This window comes from Nothobranchius furzeri, chromosome 5 (assembly GCF_043380555.1).
Source record: "Nothobranchius furzeri strain GRZ-AD chromosome 5, NfurGRZ-RIMD1, whole genome shotgun sequence".
Lineage (NCBI taxonomy): Eukaryota > Metazoa > Chordata > Actinopteri > Cyprinodontiformes > Nothobranchiidae > Nothobranchius > Nothobranchius furzeri.
In genome coordinates this window covers 81,945,790-81,966,217 of record NC_091745.1, presented here as the reverse complement: position 1 = coordinate 81,966,217, position 20,428 = coordinate 81,945,790, and the positions used below count along the sequence as shown (strand labels likewise).

At 43.5% G+C, this 20,428-nt stretch overlaps 1 protein-coding gene across 11 annotated transcripts in view; it reads right to left on the bottom strand.

Moving 5' to 3' along the window:
- adgrb1a (adhesion G protein-coupled receptor B1a) overlaps positions 1-20,428 on the bottom strand; it is a 433,081-nt gene that overhangs the window by 343,495 nt on the left and 69,158 nt on the right. For all 11 annotated transcript variants that reach the window (XM_070551267.1, XM_070551269.1, XM_070551266.1 and 8 more), the window contains exon 2: positions 14,515-15,443. In XM_070551267.1, the coding sequence (XP_070407368.1) occupies positions 14,515-15,244 (730 nt within the window). In that variant the 5' untranslated portion in view covers positions 15,245-15,443. The remainder of the gene's footprint in view (positions 1-14,514; positions 15,444-20,428) is intronic.

Sequence of the window (20,428 nt, the reverse complement as noted above, 5' to 3'; positions counted from 1 at the left end):
CATTCAAAGAGAAAAGTATACTCAATTGTTTCAGAAGTACACTACAAGTAAACTTATAATGCTACTTAAAGTTTATTTTTAAGTATACTTTCAAGGGCAAAAGTTTACTCAATTTTATTAGAAGTAAACTTATACTGTTACTTTTAAGTATACTTTCAATGAGAAAAGTATACTTAACTATATCAGGAGTACACTACAAGTAAACTTATATTGTTACTTTTAAGTATACTTCCAAGGAGGAAAGTATACTCAATTATATCAGAAGTACACTACAAGTAAACTTATAAGTATACTTCCAAGGAGAAAAGTATACTCAATTATATCAGAAGTACACTACAAGTAAACTTATAAGTATACTTTCAAGGAGAAAAGTATACTCAACTATATCAGGAGTACGCTACAAGTAAACTTATATTGTTACTTTTAAGTATACTTCCAAGGAGAAAAGTATACTCAATTATATCAGAAGTACACTACAAGTAAACTTATAAGTATACTTTCAAGGAGAAAAGTATACTCAACTATATCAGGAGTACACTACAAGTAAACTTATATTGTTACTTTTAAGTATACTTCCAAGGAGAAAAGTATACTCAATTATATCAGAAGTACACTACAAGTAAACTTATAAGTATACTTTCAAGGAGAAAAGTATACTCGATTATATCTGAAGTACACTCCAAGTACACTTGTGAGGTTACTTTAAGTATACTTTCAAAGAGAAAAGTATACTCAATTATATCAGAAGTACACTACAAATAAACTTAAATTATTACTTTGAAGTATACTTGTAGTATACTTCAAGTATACTTTTAGTGGCCCATTTTAGTCCCAAGGAGTATACTTCTAAGTAAACTTTAAGAACAAGCATGCAAATAAACTTCTGTACACTTAAGTATACTTGAAATTAGATACTTAAAGTATACTTATTTTTCGTAAGGTATGTTTTTTCCCAACTGACTGCGGCTTCCGCTTCCCACAATGCATTGTGATTACTCCTTCAAAATATACAGAAAAACTATTGCTGACTGTATAGAAAAGTTTTTTTTTCACTAAATTATCATGAATCATTTTTAATCTTTTACTTGGGACAGAACAGAGGTACTGATATAAAAAAACAGGAATCCTAAAGCTGTGGTATAAAAAAACCTAAGGTACCTGCAGCTTTACCTCTGCTGAACCCAACGTTGGCCCAACCAGGATTTCTGTTTCCAAACACGTTTTTCACTTCATTTGCAAAGATGTCCCCACGGAGTTTCAGATGTTTATTCAACTCATTCAGTTTGTAAAAGAAAGAAAACAAATCCAAGATTAGAGGGCGAGAAGATCCACACGTGCCACAACTGTTTTAGTCTAATTAGTTGTCATTTTCTGTTGTAAATCATGAAAACACAAACTCTCTCCTTATATTCCCAACAGCACACTCCATCCATTCTAGAATAATCAGAGTTTAGGGTTTAAAACAAGACTAGGGTTAGGGAGGCTGCAGTGCTTCCGCTGTTAAAAGTAAAAAAGGAAACTTGTTTGCTCTTTGCAAGAATAACCTTATTCACATGTTGTATTTTCAGTGTGAAAAACTACAATGACCATGACTCGTCAGGGTTAAAGGGCATTCAAGGTAGAATATGCCTCATTAGCCATTTTTGCAAGACATTGTGAGATTTCCAGACTATTAGGAATTGGTTTTTCCAAAGGTCTCTCACTCAGTAACACAATTTAACAAAATCTTATATAAGATCAGTTAATAGATGAATTCAAGTAGGTAAATTAGGTATATTGTAAAACAAAATAAATAAATAAAATAAAAAATAAAAAGATTTAAAAGTAAGTCAACTAATTTAAAATGTTTTTTAGATCCAAATAAGTTATCTATTGTTGGTTAGTTGCTTAGTAGTTGCAGCTTCGGTGGCTAGCAGGTAGTAACTCCAGTGTTTCCCTTACATAGGCGTTTAAATCTCTGGACTCCTCAATCACTAAATTCCTTTGGCAGGATAAACCTCCACGAATTAGCTTATAAACGCTTCAGAAGACCAAAGACAGAGGAGGACTGGATCTACCCAACTTTTATTATTATTTCTTAGCCAACAGGCTGCAATATATACCAAGATGGTTGCAAGATAACCCACTAGACGAGTCCTGGTTAGATATAGAACAGACACTTTGCAATACGATAAAGCTTTCAGACTTACCATTTATTAGCTCAAGCATAAGAAAACATGAAGGCTTCAAAAGTATTAGTATCAGCGCCTCTCTGACAGCATGGTGGGAGTATCTTAAAATGACAGAGTCTTCACTAGTCCCATGCAGACGCACACCTATCTGGAATAATCCTGATATTTTGCAAAAGAATAAAATGATGAACCTTCCGGACTGGAAAAATAAAGGAATCCTATACCTGGAACACATATATGAAGGATTGGACTTCATCCCATTTAAGTAAGTAAGTAAAGTAAGTAAAAGTTTATTTATAGAGCGCCTTTGACAGATATAAATCACAAAGCGCTGTACAACATGATAAAGATCAGGGCAAATACCTCTAACCAATAAAAACATCAGAAAAACAATAGCAGTGATAAAATAGTCAATAAAATCATGAGTATAAACAAAGTGAAGGCGTGAACCCGAACAAAGCCATCTTTTAGAACATGTAGGGAGGGAACGCCTGGATGAAAAGGTGAGTTTTAAGATGATATTTAAAGACCTCTACAGTGTTAGAGAGATAATTTAATAGAATAGTCTCCCAATTTGGAATAGATAAGAATAGCTTTTTAGAATATCACCAAATTAAATCTGTAGTCAAACAAAAATTTCAGCTCAACAAAATAGAATTACAAACACCACCAAGGGTATTAGACTTCTATAATCTCAAACCCCCCAAACTACTGTCTAAAGTATATAAGACAGTGTCCAAAATAGACGATAGAATAGCAATCCCTATTGAAAAATGGGAGGTGGATCTATCAGTTAGCTTTGACCAGAACTTCTGGTTCCAAACTTGTTTAAAAACTTTTAAAATGATCAGACACCCCAATTTACAAATAATTCAGTACAAAATTCTACACAGAGTACACTATACAGGTCATCGGATGTTCAAGATGGGGTTTGTGTCGTCTGACACCTGTACACACTGCACAAACAACATTCCTGACAATTACATTCATGCACTGTTGTCCTGCCCACCTGTCCAGGAATTTTGGGGTAGAGTATGTGAGGATCTGTCAAATTGTCTGAAATGTCATATCCCAACCACCTCCTCTCTTTGTTTACTGGGAAACCTGGACGATGTCCCGATTGCAACATCTTTGGTTCACGTGTTCTGACTGCCATATGCATCGCTAAGAAAACTATCCTCTTGAATTGGAAAAATAGAGAAACTATCTGCATTAACCAGTATAGAAATCTTTTGTTAGATCATATTGCACTTGATATAGCCTCTGCTTCCACTTCAGATCAATCTCTCTGGGCTCCTTTGATCGGTTCCATTACATACCGGTTACATACAAACCAAACTGAAAGCTTCAGAGACGGCATTAGTAACTTGTAACTGCTTTTAATGATTGAGTGTTTTATCATTGTCATTACATTGTAACTGTTTGTATTTTTTGCTGCCTCTTGGCCAGGACACCCTTGTAAAAGAGGTTCTTAACCTCAATGGGTCTCTATCCTGGTTAAATAAAGGTAAAAAAACAAACAAAAAAAAACATAGTGATGATGGGGGACAGTTGATGTTGTCCTGTGGGATGATGTGGGTGGAGGGGTGGAGGGTCTGAGTTTGGAGTATCCGGATGTTCCCTGGAGGTGGTTATACTGGGGGTGTCTGGGACTTGGGGGCCATTGCCCCCCTTTGGAGGTGCTTGGGTTACCTCGGGGGGTGGACTACTGGCGGTTGTGAGTGGGGCCGCTTGGGGGTCTTGGCGGCAGCCATGGGTCACTGCCTGGCAGCTGCATTGCCCCTGGGCGGGTCTGGGTGGGGGCCTGGGGGCTCTGGGTGTGGGGGTGGCCGGCCCCGTGTGGGGATCTGGGTGGGGCCTTGGGGGTCGGGTCCTGGCATGTATGCTGCCGGGAAGGAGGCGGGCACATGCAGCAGTGCCTGGCCCGGGTTCGGGGGCCTCAGGTAGACCGTGGCTCCTCTGCTGTCTCATCACAGGGGAGGGGGAGGCCCAGGAGGGGGAGGACCCAACCTTACCTGGATGTCCCATGTCTTATATATTCTGGAAGTTGTGCAAATGCAGGGATGGGCATAGATATTCTGCTAGGGTGGGGCTGGGTTGGTGGCCTCGGATTCCATGAGGCTCTGCAATCCTGCTGCTTTGGGCCCTGGCAGGATGGGCTGGGGTCTCCATGCCCTGGGTGGCATTTTGGCAACAGAGGGGCCTATTGGGGCCAGTGGGGGAGCTGGCTCCCTGGAGGGCTAAGCCCAACCAGCCATTCCTCCCCATCCCCGCATATTTCTCTCCTCCTGCTCCCTCACATCATCACACAAACATACACATAGGACCTTGGGGGGTGGACAAGTCAGGGAGTGCGGGTATGGACCCCATTTCCGCATTCCTGTGGCAACCTGCCCCCCAATTTTATTTGCACCTTATACACTTCCACTGACGACATTCCACACAAACACACACTTAGGACCTTGGGAGTGAGCACATTCAACGGCACTTGGCAGGGGGATTTCTCAGCCTCCTCCCGGGTGCCGGTGCCCACTTCCAATTTTAAACTGCACTTAGACACCGAGGGCTGTGGGTGCAAGTGGGGTGGTGCGGTGGCATCAGCTGGCATAGGCCAGACAATGCCCACACTGCCCGCTCACCACAGCCATGGAATAAACCTCAACAACACACAACACTATATTGGAGCAGGTGGAGGGAGACTAGGGGTCTTAGCACACTTCTGTTGTTGCTTGGCTTCCTGGGGCTGGAGGCTAGGAGGGAGATCTGGCCGTCTGGTTGGGGTCTGGGGTGGTGGGTTGCTGTGCTCAGCGTTGGGCGGGGGAGCCTGCTCATCAGCACCCCAGCAGAAAGGGTCAAACTCTGGTTACCGGTGATGGTGTACCCAATGTGCAGCAGTACCGGGACCAGAGTGAATAGGGTGTGTATGTGTGAGCATGAGTGGGTGTCCGGCGTGCATTTTTGTAAGTCTTGGGTTGTATGTGTATGTGTGAGCATGAGGGAGGGAGTGTGTGACTGTGTTTGTGTATGACTGTATATGTCAGGTGGGGCCTTTGACTCCTCCCTTCTCCTGGGACTTCTTTTGGTAATGTAGATCTTCATCTCCCCTCTCCCTGCCACACCTGGTGTGGGGTGTGGTGCCTTGGTCTGCCTGAGTGTTCGTGGCTCCCGGGTCAGGGGGTTTAAGATTTTTGGCGCCTGGTGGCTGCCTGGTGGGGTCTGGGTCCCTGGGCTCTGCTGGGTCCCCGGCGGGGGTGGTCACCCCAGGGTCCCGGGTCGCTGGGTCCCGGGCTCTGCCGGCTAGGGGGTGGGAGGCTGCGGGCGGGCCTGTGGGCTTGTTGCTGAGATCTCCCGGGACTCTGCCGGCTGCTGGTTGTGGCCCCCCGGGGCGATCCTCTGTGCCTCTCGAGGGGGGCGGGGGCCTTTCTGGTTGCAGTCTCCTTGGGGTTCCTGTGTTCTGGGGCAGCGCCTGGATCTCTGGGACTTGGAGCTCCCCCCGTCTCCTACGCATCTTTGGGGGGCGGATCTGTGGTCCCTCACACTCTCTATTGGACGCTCCTATAGAGAAACCTTACATAAACAAGCATGTGTACACACACAGGTGCTCACATGGTGCTCTCATAAGTATGGGCTTGGGCACTTTCAACATGTCTTAAGGCTGTGGTTGCCACTACATGCACTGTGATTTATTATCGTGTGATTGTTCAGTTAAACAATGTTGATTTTATATTTCACCATCAGGTTGACGCAGTGATAGCTTGCTCCTGTTGTATTGCTGTGTGTCCCATTTTTTTCTTCTATTCTTTCTCTTTCTGCAGGTCTAGAAGCAGACTCTTGTTAATTATTGTTTATTTTTGTGGAACCCCCCCCCCCCCCCCCTCCCCCTTTCCCCACCTTTTGTCTTTTAATTTCTCTTTCACCTCTGACTCCGTGTCTGGTCAGAATTACAAAGCATTCAAAAACAATAACAATAAAGTTTTAAGTATCAGGCGTGACATTAAAAGCAGACGCTTTGATGCTCCACCTGAGAGTAAATCTGTAAGGCTTGTCACCAGCATTCAGACATCAATTCTGTTTGCTTCACAGCCAGACAGGACACGGTAAAATAAAAAATAAAATAAAAATAAAATAAACAATATTAATATAAAGGTGAGACGTGTCATAATTTATAAATGCTAATGTTTTTTCAGCCCCAATATGGGGACGCTCAGGCTCCAGCAGTAATTGTGTTTAACACGTAACTTTTATTTAATGAATCGTAATAAATGTGTGAAATCCCCACATTCACAAAAGAATAGAGTGAAGTAGACATGCACATGTAAAAAATCGAATAAAATGAATAACATAGCCTTTTATATTTTTTTGGCGAGTAGTCAAAGTTTGACGCCTTGCTCTGCCCCCTCAACATGTAGGAAAAGTCCAATTTTTCAACCGTTTTCATCGCCTATCTCTTATGAGCAATCTTACAGAAATGTCAAGTCAATAAGTCAAAAACTGAAAGAGTAGTGCCATCAAAAAATGTAGTGTCTCTGAACATTTGTGGGTTTAAGGATATTCATCTCATACCTGCTGACAGTTACGACTGAAGGCTTCGGTCTACTCCAGAACGTCAGACTTCTGCCGTTGTGTCATTTATCAGCTGGTCTGATAAGTCCTCCAGAACCAGCCAGAGGGCGGTTCGGCTGGTCTGGGGGCGCAGTTTAACAGCGCTCTCATTGTTGTGGTTCATCAAACATCCGATGTGGTGCTCAGCTTCTAGAGCGACTAGGGTTGGGCATCGAGCATTGATTGGAACCGGGACCAACTGTTGGTTTTTCTGGGAATCATTCAGAGTTTTTTATTTCGATCCCTATTTTTGATTCCTAGGATGGCGACCAGAAGAGGAATCCGTGGCCGATCTCTGTGAAAAATAAACGTGATCTGCTAATTCCAGAGTTGACCACACCAGCTAACTGTCGCTCCTACTCTGCTGCCTGCAGAGAGACTGAGTGCAGCACATCTAAACCAACGCGTCTGTCTAATATTCCAACTGACGTGTTTACATGAAGAATTTTTGATCTGATGGGGCATTCATTCCGATTACTTGTACACATGTAAACGAAGCTACTGAGTCGGTTGCCCAGAGTGCATAAAAATCAACATTTTCACTCAGACTCATTTAGCTCCTGGTAAACGGTAAATGCTACCGCAAAGATGAGTGACTGTCAAAAAGAAAACTATACATTTTATACTCGGAATATATTTTTTAAATAGTGCTAGAACTGAGTTACAGTTTCTTTCAATTGCTAAAACGTGTTTTTCAAAACTGTATGTTTCTTTCAAAACTGCAAACACAAAACCCCAAACATAACACACAAATTCCTAAACCGTGGCTTCCCTTTGCAACCAAACCCTGCCACCACATATCGTAACATGTTCCCAAAATGGAACATGTGTTTTCATTTGGTAAACACAGCCACATTTTCACATGACACACACATACCATTCATTGCTTAAACACAAGTAGCCTTTGGGTGGACACTAGCAAGCATGGAGAGAACACTGAAGAGCTAAACTGAAAACACAATTGTCTAAATGGAACACACTGAATGTATGACAGTGCCCACTTCTCTCTGAGACAAACATTAGACATCACACAAATTTTGAGACAAAACATTTAATTTTTACAGTTAACACCCCCCCCCCCCCCCCCCCCCCCCTCATGCCTCTGGTCTCTGTCTGGCCAGAGGGCCTCATCAACATCCTCCTGGTCCAAACAGTGCTGGAAGTACCACCTAAGTTTGTGGAAACTTACTTTGATGCTGCAGTCCCTGATTGAAAACTCCTCGCCAGACCCGAAAGTTTAGAGATTTGAATATTTGTGTGTTGTTGATTGAAGCTTCGAGAATTTCTGTGGAAAGTGTGTGTACACCTGAACATTGTGTGCTGTGTTTTGACAGCAAGGTAATGTGAGATTAACATCAGAGTGTAAAGGAAGAAAATCAGAGTTCTAACATGATAAGGAAATCTTAAGTAGTGATAAACTGAGTCAAGCGATTGGGAAGAGAAGTAGTTGTGAAAATTGTGCCTCATTTTTGCTTTTTGAGTTTTAGCAGTGGAAAAAACTGTAATATGTTTTTTAGTCTGCTTATTAACTTATTGACAGAACATCGTTACAAGGCATCCGTCAGACATCATCATCATCGTTCAGGTCAGGTGGAGAAGTGACTCTGCTAAGACAGCCTGAGTTTTTCAAGCTGAAACCAAAGTGGGAGGAGTGTGTAAGTCGTAACGCCAGCCGTGTCATGACTTATTTCAGCTGCACGCCGGGTTAGGGGTTAGTGAGTCCTATCTAACACTGCAAGCTTCCACCGAGTGCCACATTTAAGCCGAGACCTGGGAGGGAGGGGTGAATCGTTAGTCCTCTGAGCGAGGTCGGCTACAGAGGAAGTGAGTAACTCGCTTGTGCTAAAATACAGCACTGGCCATTGAGCTAGCTCTCAGGGAGGGTGGGGGGTGAGTGATTCAAATGTGCTGTTAGCAGAACGATGCTACTGGGAGCTTATGAGTTTCCAGCCAGAGCAGGTAAGCTGCTGCTGTTTTCTCCACCGTTTTATTGATAAGCTAGATATATTTCTACTGATGAAATGGGTTTGCCAACAGTCACAGGGAAGAGTCGGTTGGGATTGTGAATCGTGATTCACGAGTCAGTAAAGGGATTCTAGACTACTGAACGATTTGTTCATGACTCACACACATCACTATTCAGCAGAAAGTGTGGCAGCAAGCCGATAAAACCATAAAGCACTCAACGTGAAACAGTTTGAGTCCCGCTTAAATACAACAGCATTTGCATGGGTAAGAAAATAAATGCAGCTATAATCAACACAGCCATTAATCTGGACTAATTACACCGATTATTAATGAGGGAACGAGTCACAACAGAAGATGAGTGCTTTTTCTTCCCCTCCTCCTGGTAAAGGGCTCCCTGTTGGAGGTGTGACCTCTGCATCAACACAGAGCATCTCCCCGTCATCTCTCCTCAGCCTGTTCCTGCTGTGACCACACACACACACACACACACACACACACACACACACACACACACACACAGCTTTATCCTCTCCCTCAGCCACCCACACTCTCACGAGGAACCAATGTGCGGTTGCACCAACATATGAGCCATTTTCTGCTATGACATTTGTGTGGTGTGTGTGTGTGTGTGTGTGTGTGCGTACATACTCTTAACACTCCATGTCATTGTGCACACAGGTGTGTGAGCATTCATGCATAATCGTGAGGAGAGGAGCTAGGATGTTATCCTTGCAGGAGGATTCCTCGGCGCTCCTTATGGAAGCTATTCCGAGCGCCTTTAGTTCAGCAGCACTGTACCGAAGAAACGCACAACCCTTACACCTGCCAGCAACCGGAGGAGAGTCAGGAGAGTTAATGACAACTTCTTCTCCCCACATGATGTTACTTTCTGAACAGTGTAGGCCTCTGTTGTCCATGTAGCTGTCAATCACCATCAGCCAGTCAGACAGCCCTGATCACGACTGTACATCTGACATGACCTCACACCAATTCTGACATTTCCACGGGAGGCAGTGCACTCGAAAGAAGGAAGTTAAAGTGGGATTCCTCCAGCTGTCAGCTGGATGCAAGCGGTTGTTCCCACTGACAGAGAAGTAAGAGAAAGAATGGAACTCCAAAGCAAAGACAGAGTCCTGAGGCTGATGCAGACAGAATTAGAAACCTCCAAAATCCTTGTTTCTGTCAGAAGGCTCTAAAGCATGAGCCTGGAAAACGAGAGCCATGGTTTCTGGCGGTAATTAAAGAGCAACAACAACCATTCCTGAGTAGCCAGCACAAGGTTTGCGTGATGTCATTTTATAAACTTTCATACCTTCTAGGGATGTCCCGATCAGGTTTATTTGCCCTCGAGTCCGAGTCATTTGATTTTGAGAATCTGCCGATACCGAGTCCCGATCCGATACATAAACAAAAAATAAGAAAAGGAAGAAGCAGTTCCAGAATGTTCCTTATTTTTTATTTAATTACCTTTTTATTTTTATTTTAACAACAGATCACTGCTGTGAGGTAGCGTGAACAATCAAGTAATTAATAACATTAATTCTTCACTTTTGGACTTTATTGCAAATATAAAAAGTCTAATATAAAAGCAGATAGCACTTCAACTTAAAATACCTGGCAGGGGTCTATTTTGCCTCGGCCCCCAAAATGCTTAGATACGCCCCTGGGCATGGGACGGCGTTTTGAAGATGATCTGAATTGTATCAACTATATAAATACTACATGCTGATAGGTTACTGCTTCATACAGGCACACATGTGTAGTGGGATCAATCTACCTACATTTTATTTTGTTAAGAACTTTGTTTTGTTTTCTTTGTTTTTATTTTCCTGTCTTCCTGTCCTGTCTGTCTCTGATCCTCCCGGTCCCCCCCACCCCCTTCACAGCCTGAAGCGCCAATGCAGAAAAATTGAGCGTTTGTGGAAGAAAACCCATCTCCACGTCCATCTGCTGCTCCTAAAGGATCTTCTGACATCCTTTAACTCTGCAGTCAGAGACGCCAGGGTTTCCTACTTCTCCAGCCTGGTGTCCCAGAGCAAAGGGAACCCCAAGGTGCTGTTTAACACCATCAGCAGCATCGTCTCTCCTGCCTCTCCTACAGCCTCCATCCACTCTGTTGCAGACTGTGAGAACTTTCTGTCTTTCTTTGTGGACAAAGTCAATAAGGTTAGATCTAGCATCTCTCCTTCAGCCTTATCGCCGCCTCTCCCAACTCCAACCAGGCCCATCATCCTAGATAGCTTTGCTCCTGTTTCTTTGCCTGAGTTAACCAAACTAGTTAACTCTATGAAGACCTCTGCATGCCCCCTCCACATCTTACCCTCATCTTTGTTTAAAAGTGCTTTTCAGTCCATCGGTCCCAGCGTGCTCTCTATAATTAATGCTTCTCTGGTCTCTGGTCAGGTCCCTGCTTACTTTAAGAACGCTGTAATCCACCCGCTTCTTAAACAACCGAGTCTCGACCCCTCTCTCCATAGCAGCTTCAGACCCATCTCTAAACTTCCGTTCATCTCCAAGATCTTGGAAAAGGTTGTGGCTAAACAACTCACAGCTGCTCTTGATGAACATAACATCTATGATAGCTTCCAGTCAGGTTTTCGTAGAGCTCATTCTACTGAAACAGCTCTTCTTAGGGTCTCTAATGACCTTCTGACCCACAGTGATGCAGGGGACGGTTCTGTTCTGGTCCTGCTGGACCTGACTGCAGCCTTTGACACTGTTGACCATCACCTGCTACTGGAGAGGCTGAGAGACTGGGTAGGCCTATCAGGATCTGCTCTGGAGTGGTTCTCCTCTTATCTCTCTGAGCGCTCCTTTTCTGTGGCCGTCTCCAAGTTTAGGTCCTCCACCACCTCTCTTACCCATGGTGTCCCACAAGGTTCTGTGCTGGGGCCTCTGCTCTTCCTCCTCTATCTGCTTCCTCTTCAGCACATCCTGAGCTCCTTCAAAGGAATCTCCTACCATCTTTATGCAGATGACATCCAACTGTACATCTCCTTTAAGCCCCATGAGATGTCTAAGCTGCAGCTGTTACACACCTGCTTAGACTCTATCAAAACCTGGATGGTGGGAGCTTTCTTCAGCTGAATGAAGATAAGACTGAGATCCTCATCTGTGCCCCAGACAAGCTGGTTCCCAAAGTCAGAGACTCTCTTGGTCAGCTTGCTTCTTCTTCCTAATATGAATAAATGTTTATTTATTCAATGTTTCCCTTCTTTAATATGCAATTGAAGTTATGCTAGTCATGCATAAAAATTGTGATAAAATATTGGAAAAATCGTGATATTCTATTTTTGCCATACCGCTCAGCCCTAGTTTAGGCCCATGCTCAGTTATCAAAAGTACCACACTGGGGATCATAGAGCGGTATTTACAAACGTTAAGTGTTGTTAACTAGCTTAGTTCTCACTGTGGCTGTTCACCAATGTAAACCAGTTGCCGACTTTGCCAAAACTCACCGCTGGCTTGAAAACATAATTTTTAACATCGTTTCACCTTACACCAAAGCTGATTTTTTTTTTAAAGTTTGGATCCCTACCAGTTTTTGTTGTTGCTGGTGGTATCACAGGGTTCAGCTGCTGCTCTCACACCGAGATGAGACAAGTTATCTCTTAATAGCAACGCTCATACTAAATAAATGGCATCATTTTAACACACATAATCATACATTGGAGAAACAATATTGTAAATAATTATCTCACATTTCACAGTGGATGGTACTGCACATCCTCCATGGTGAAATATCCATCCATCCAAAACACATCACATTTATCACTGTCCCTGTCTTCCTAATGAAGTTAAACTGGTTGCCGACATTGCCAGAATTCACCCGGCTGGATTTAGAACGTTGCATTTTACTTTAAACTGGAGCTGATCTATATTCTTAAAGTCCAGACCCCAACTAGCTTTAGTCGCTGGTGGGTCACTGTGTTCAGATGCAACTCATACGCCAAGATGAGACAAGATAGCTCACAAAGCTCATCATACTAAGTAAATAACGCAGTATTATTGCAAAAAAATCATCTTGCATTTCACTGCTGAGGACTACAGTATACCACACATCCTCTGTGGTGAAATATCCATCCATCCATTAGGATTATCAATATAAACACATCACATTTATCCGTATCTTCCTCATGAAATATATGAACATTAATTTTACCGGGTAAAAACATGTTTGCTGTAAATCTGATGATGTTTGAGGACTGCTAGTCCATTTAATATAGAATAAGACCTTAATCTCCTTAGTCATTGTAATCAATGTAATGATCGACCATGGACAAAACCAGTCAGAATGTTCGAGCAGGGTCCAGCAGGCCGTGGGGCGTTTCTGGTTGGGCTACAAAAACGCCTGAATGGGTGTTACTGTAGCGCTTCACTAACCAATCAGAATGGGCATCTAAAACGTTATTTTCCCTGCTACGTTTGTCAAAATAAAAGTCTACACTCATTGATCGTGTCAGACCACCACAACAAAATAAATGCCACCACACCTGTAGAATACATTTTTTTAAAGATATTGTAATAATGACTCCAACTTTCTGAGTCAGGCCTTTATTCCGGGTTACTGTTGGGCGCAACCCACTCCTTAACTCCAGGAAAAACAATGTTTTCTCTTTCAAGACAACCGAACTGGAACTCTCCAAAAACTAGCCAAGAACACCCCCTTCAACATATTCCTAACCCAACCATTCAGGTGTTCTTCTCATGTCTCTCAAACAACCCACACCATCAGTGGGATTACATAAATGTGTTAACTAGTGAGGAGGAGGTGAGGGTGGCACTGGGAAATTAGATTCTTAGGAGACCGGAGGAGGATCAAGCAGGAGATACTCACAGCAACATCGTGCTCAGAGGCTTCCTACAACCTGCTCAATAACCGCCCACGATCAGCCCGGGGAGGGAAGGATGATGAGGCAGGGAGGTGGCTCAGTTGAGAAGGAAAAGGAAATGGAAAGACTGCAGGGTGATTAGGGAAAGTGACCATGAGATAGATGCTGGAAAGGCTGAGAAGAGGAAGGGAAGTCAAGAAGTGTTTCATCCCTCTGGCCATAGTCCTGATGAAGCAAGAATGGAGCTGTCAGGCCACATCCTGTCCACCGAGAAATGGAGGGGAGCCAGGATCAAGCAGTAGAGAATTAAACATTGGGGTACAAGCCCTTAGCCCACTGAGTTCCTGCCTTTCTATCCATCTATCTTCTTCTTTTGTCTCGATTTACTTCACCCCCCCCCCCCCAAAATCCAGTTCCAGTACTTGTTTCTCCTGTGTTCCCAAAAGCTTCCCCAAGGCCGATCAAGTGTCACTCGCTGGACTGCAGAGGTACTGAATTTGCTGCAGACATTGCAAGGTCACAGAGCTAAGTTTCATCAGGGGAAACCTTAAACCTTCCATTTGCCTCTCTGTCCCGATTTCTCTCTTTTACAGATGAAGCACTTCATGTGCTTCTGAGCCAATGTCAGGCAATTGTCCTCTTTTCTCAAATCATACACATTTTCCTGGGTTGATTGCCATGGAGGATGGCATTTCTCCGTCATCTTGCTGAGTGTATGCTAAACAGTAGGACTGACCTTTCAAGAACAAACTAAACAAAGAACCTTTCCCCATTATTTCCAGTAAAGCAACTCTTATTTTGCTGTTTTACCAAGAGGCAACAATAATTGTTTGTTTTAGCATTTCATCTCCTCTAGAAGGCTGCACAGTTCAAGCACAGACAGCAATGTAATTACTTTTGTCATTTTTCATCCAAACATCATTAAAAGTCTTTCTACTCACCAGTTACTTCATCTTTTCCATTCTCGTTCGGGCTGGATATACAGCGTTCCATGTAAACTCCATTGTGAAAACACCCAGCACTGGCGCTGAGCTGAGGCGGTGGATCCCAACACTGACATGGAATCTGCATGATGCCACATGGCCTGTTAGATGTGCTGGAGGACAAACAGTCGTCCAGCCACTGGCAGAGCATTTGACAGGCAGCCATACTAGGGTTGCGCTTTCCCACCACAAGGTACTCAGTTTTAAAGTTCCCATCAGCATCTTGATTTGGAACTCCAGAATGAGGAAGTCCTTTCCTTATTTGTAGGAATTGCTTGCCAGCTTCTAAAAAGCCCACTGGGACAGAGACCTCACACAGCTTCACCACCTCATCAACACTCTCCATGCCCAGGTACGTGCGCGTTGTCTCCAAGAAGGACTCGTATTGGAAAATGCGAAGTTGTGAAGGCATGCATCCCTCTGTAGGTTTGGTTACCTTGATGAATATGGTGTACCGTCGTGGATCAGGGTTCTGCAGAGTCCAGGAACAAGGCACAGTGGGGAACACAGATGAAGACAAAAAGAAGCCGAAGAAGCGACTCTGAACTAAAGTGGAGCAAGAATCCGACTCCGGCCCTGAGGGGGCAGCTCCAGACCAACCCTTCATGAGTAGAAGAAGAGCAGGATACAAAAGTAGCAGCAGAAAAGGCCACTTTGCTTGGCCACTGGCGAGAAAAACGTTTGTCATGATTTATTGTTGAAACAGAGAAGGCAGGACCGCAGGTGGATGACTGATTACTGGTTTTGGACAGTTTAATGTACCAGCTTTGCAGGAGAAGAAATGAACGCAAGGAGGAAGAAGATGAGGACAATTGGGGAAATCTGGTCCTTCTCAGAGATCAAGTGATAGGTCCATGGCCGTGCACGTCAACCGGATTCACCAGAACCTGTGAAATGAGAGACAAGATATAGATTAGATTTTTTATTGGATCAGACAATGAAACACATGATTACACACATGCTGTTTATCTGACAGTGAGACATCTCTAGCAGCATTTGTGCAGTTTACAAAGATCAAATGCAGAAGGCTCCAGAGAACAACAAGAAGATGGAAACAGGCAGATGGGAGAGGGAGGCTGCAATTTACTGTTTTTTCTTCATTATGCAAAGTCAAATTGGTCTTCTCCTCAGAGACAACTGCTTTCTTCACATGTCTGCTCCCATACTTCATCTGCCAGAACAATAATTTAGCCAATTAGAAGACTATTAATTACAAAAAGCAGCACCTGCAGCCATTCATTACCTCATTTTCTTAGGGTAAAAGAGACAGAAATGACGTAATCGACACTCTGCTTTGAGTTTGCTCAGTAAAACCCCAAACACAGAGAAGCATACCAGATAAACACATGCTGACGTTCACTTGTAGTCACAGTCATTTTTAATAACCCCAACCAGTGCTACGGCCAATAGCTGATATAGTTTACATCGTCTGAATCAATATCCTAAAACGACATGGAACGTAGTTACAGAATGAGAAACGTGTAGCCGATTACCCACCATCATTCAGTTACACACACTCACACACACACACACACACACACTCTCTCACTTTTCAGATCTGTATTTTTTATCTTATATTTTCTTATCAAGTCTAATCTTGTGTGTTCGAGCCGTGAGAATCGATGTTTGTGAGAGAAAGTATGGTGGAAACAGAAGGCAGACCATCGTACTGCTCTGTGATTGGTTGACAGAATCAAAGTTACTGCCAAGACAAATCCCGCTCATCATATGACTGGAATGAAGCTGGAGCAGCTGGGATGAGAGTCAGCTCCTCTAAATCTGAGATCATGGTCTTGAGTTGGAAAAGGGTAGGCCTTCTGCGGGTCAGGGATGAGGTCCTGCCCCAGGTGGAGGAGTTTGAGGAGTTTGAGTATCTCGGGGTCTTGTTCATGAGTGAGGAGAAGCTGGAGCGGGAGATCGACAGGTGGAGTGATGCGGGCGTTGTACCGGTCTGTCGTGGTGAAGAGAGAGCTGAGTCAGAAGGAAAAGCTACTGTCCCTGACCCTACCCTGGATAAATGGTAGAACATGGACGGATGAAGCTGGAGCCCTTCAGATGGCCATGAGGGTGTTGATAAGCGTGTTGTCATAACTTCAGGCTTGTCTTTGTTTAACTTGATTAAGTTTTACTACATCCAGTCAATGATGTGCTCCAAACACAGAGAGTCTAGCAGACAACTAGGTGAAAGAGCTAGGTGGGTTGTTGGTTTGATTATTGGTTTATTTTGAGAGGACAAAGCACATTAATGAACATTCTTACAGTTTGTGTAAATGCACCAGATTCAGCCGTAGGCTACTTTCCATCGGGAGTCATCATACATTTAAGACAACAGCAATACAAATAACAGTGATGGACATTAAATCAGGGTGGAAACCCTGAATATAATTTCATACTTTAATCAGTGCAGTCTCAGTGTTGTGGTGTCGTCTAAAGCCTGGCTGGAAAACATGTTTGACTCCAAAAAGCTGTTCCACTGGATCAGAACTGCTTTTCCAATAATGTTCCTGATGAAAGAGAGATCACTAAGAGGTCTAACTTGGGCAGCAGCAGCTCAACAGGTTGAGCGGGTTGTCCAGTAATCGGAAGGTTGCAGGTTCGATCCCGGCTCCGGACGGCTGGTGTGTCCTTGGGCAAGACACTTAACCCACCTTGCCTGCTGGTGGTGGTCGGAGGGACCGGTGGCGCCAGTGCTCGGCAGCCTCGCCTCTGTCAGTGCGCCCCAGGGCAGCTGTGGCTACATTGTAGCTCATCACCATCAGTGTGTGAATGTGTGTGAATGGATGAATGATACACTGTAGTGTAAAGCACTCTGGAGTCCTTACTCTGACAGGCGCTGTACAAGTGCGGCTCATTTATCATCAACTTGTTTCTCTTTAGAGGAGGCCAGGCTTTGTTTTTAGGACCGACAGGTGATTTCTGCCCCGTTTTCCATTCTGCGATGGTGGGGGCTGAAGAAAATCTGCATGTTCTCACATTTATTTTTTATGTATTCACGCACTTGATGGTTTCTCAGTAAACACACCCTTTAAAATAGAACTGTTGGATAATTCTACATATCATTATTGGATGTATTATGTAGCAAATATCTTATTTGTAAGCAGATCAATCTCTAATGCCAGGATGAACATTCGTTACTTTTTCATTATAGCAAACAAGGTGTCTCTATTGAGTGTTCACTTCATTTTCCAGAGACCTGACAACATAAGCAACAACTCTGGACCTTACTTAATATTTCAGCAATGTGAAGTGTGTTTCTGTGTAAAAGGCATAAATAATTTCTCAGTTGCCTAAACTTCCAGAAATACTTTAGTTCAGAGAAACACGGTGAACTTCTGGCCTGATGGGCTAATAGCTAGGCAGAACAGCCAAGGCCAAAGTTTGATGCTCGCGTCTCAAAAAGGCTGCAATCTCCACAACTGCATCACAGTTCATCCAATGATAGTTTGCAAACCTATTCACCTCCGTCAGTCTCACATCAAGTGATGTACTGAATTCTGTGGTCGTTAGTAAGTTTAAAGATCTACAACAGCAACTAAATATAGTCAGGAACCTGGCCCCCAATTCATGGTGTTGCCATGAAGACACTAGCGATTTGGATTGGGCTTTGGCGTATGGTGGAGGTGATATGGGCACAAGCAGGACTTCCAACCTGTTCCAGATGGTTTTGTACCTTTTTTAAGTGACGCAGACAAAAATAAATGGGCTGCATCTATACTAGTCGCCTTTCCAGTGATGATTGAGTTAATTCCAGCTGAATGTTTTATTTTCTGCTACGCGGGTCCTCATGCTTCCTTTGTGCTGAAGTCTCCACACATTCTTACTCTGCTCTTAGAAGCAACACAGCAGAATTAACATCTTACAGCTGCAAGATGACATTTTCTGATGCACTCCCAAATGCAAGTTGTTGTGTCCTTGGTATTATTGCACAAGTTGGTCACAACGAACAGTTTCAAACAGTCCACACAATAACAAAAGTAAAGCAGTAGTTTGTCAGTAAAAAGAAAACCTACGTCTACAGTTAGTGAACAGCAAACCCATAACATTTGGTAGCCGCCCTTTAGCCTGTATTCCCCTTCCAGCTGTGCTTTTAGTTTGGCAGGATGGGAACTATGTACAGGTTTTGGGATGAGCGCACAGGATGTGTTTATTTGTTTTAGTTTTTCACTTTCTAGATAAATACACTTTTGTGAAAACAAAAAAACAATTAAAAAACTCAAATTTATACTAAAAACTAAATTATGACACATTTCCAACGTTTTTGTCAACGAATAAATGACGACAGCAGAAGTTGAGACGGTAACAAAGATCCAATCGGAAAGCAGAAAAGGTGGGAGAAAGGAAAAAAGAACCAATCCGCAAACGTATAAGGTGGGACTAAACGAGAAAAGACCCAGAGTCCAGATCCTACCTCTGTTTGAACTAACCACCAGTCACAGCTGAACAGTTTATGTCTAAACTATCGTTGCTGGGAGGAGAAGCATTAGATGTGACCATCTGAGAAGTGTTTGCTTGGTGAGTACACCTGCAATGTTTCCCCTGGTTACAGTGGTAGTAGTGAAATGGGACGGGTTGGTACAAGGAGTAGATACCTGGCAGAGTGACACATCTGGTTGTTGAGTTGTTTTTGTTGCACTGCTTTGGCGGATATGATCAGTGTTTGTGTTCTAGCGGTGTTTTAGTGAGAAAAGGCATTCAGACAGCCCACCTTAGTACCTTAGTGCAGATAAAACTTATTAATACACCTGAAAACATTTCTTATCCATAGTTTACCTCTTTGCATTATTGGGGTTACATCTTTTATTGTTTTTAAGGTAGGATGTCATTTCCTTTCATGTTTACAAAAGTTACTGCACATTATACAGATTTCTTATCCCCGAGAGAAACCTTTTCAAACTGTCAGTGTTCATTTTGGTATTTTCCATTAATTATTGTTGTTAAAACAGATAAATATAGAGCTTGGTCCACAGTGTGAAATGTGAAATTTTCATATTTCTTTGGTTTCATGAAAAAAAGAAGAAAGAAAATTATTGCATCATAAAAAAAATAAATTTATTTTAGTCAACTAAAACAGGACTAAAATTAAAGCAAGTTGGACTTCTTCAGCCTTCAGAGAGTACAGACGCTTTTTTTCTCAGCTCCCTTATCTGCTCCCCCAAGGCTCTCTGTCTCTGTCTGCCTACAGAGCACCTCTCTGCATTTCTCCTGAAATCACTACTTCTACTTCTTTTTGGACATGGACTTAATTAACTGGTCATTCAACGTGATTGATAAAATTTTTTCTACGACAAAAACGGAGAAGGGGGCTCCCACCTGTCCCGAGGGGACATTCGCAGCGGGATATGCACTCGATTCTTGGGAGGTCTGGTGGATCGTGTGCCTCTCTCAGTTGTCCATCGAGGACGTGGAAGATTTGTGGATATTCAGCCTGATGATCACTGGATTTCTTCTGATTGGAGTGGGAGGATATCTGGTTTTCTGGAAATTTGGGAAGACGGGAGCGATTGGAGTGCGACCCGCGCCCACGGAATGTGCCGCCCGTGCGGTGACCTCACAGACTGGGACGTTACTCGAGGTGAACCGTAAGCTGGATAATGTCCTTGCGGCGTTGCCTGTGTTAGTACGCAAAATGGATGTCATCTCGGAGAGGGTCGCCGGACGGTGTGGGGATGTTGTGAACGTATAATTGGCTTCACTGGTGGACATGAATGACCACTTATAGACTCCAAGGCAGAGAGGAAAATTATCTCTGCCTGCCCCAAACAAAGTCATGTTTATCCTTATCTGACGCCAAGGCTGCCTCTCAAGGCTGCTTCAACACACCCCCACGAAAGGAGGAATGCTGACAGATGCTGTGTCCCGACCTTCCCCCCCT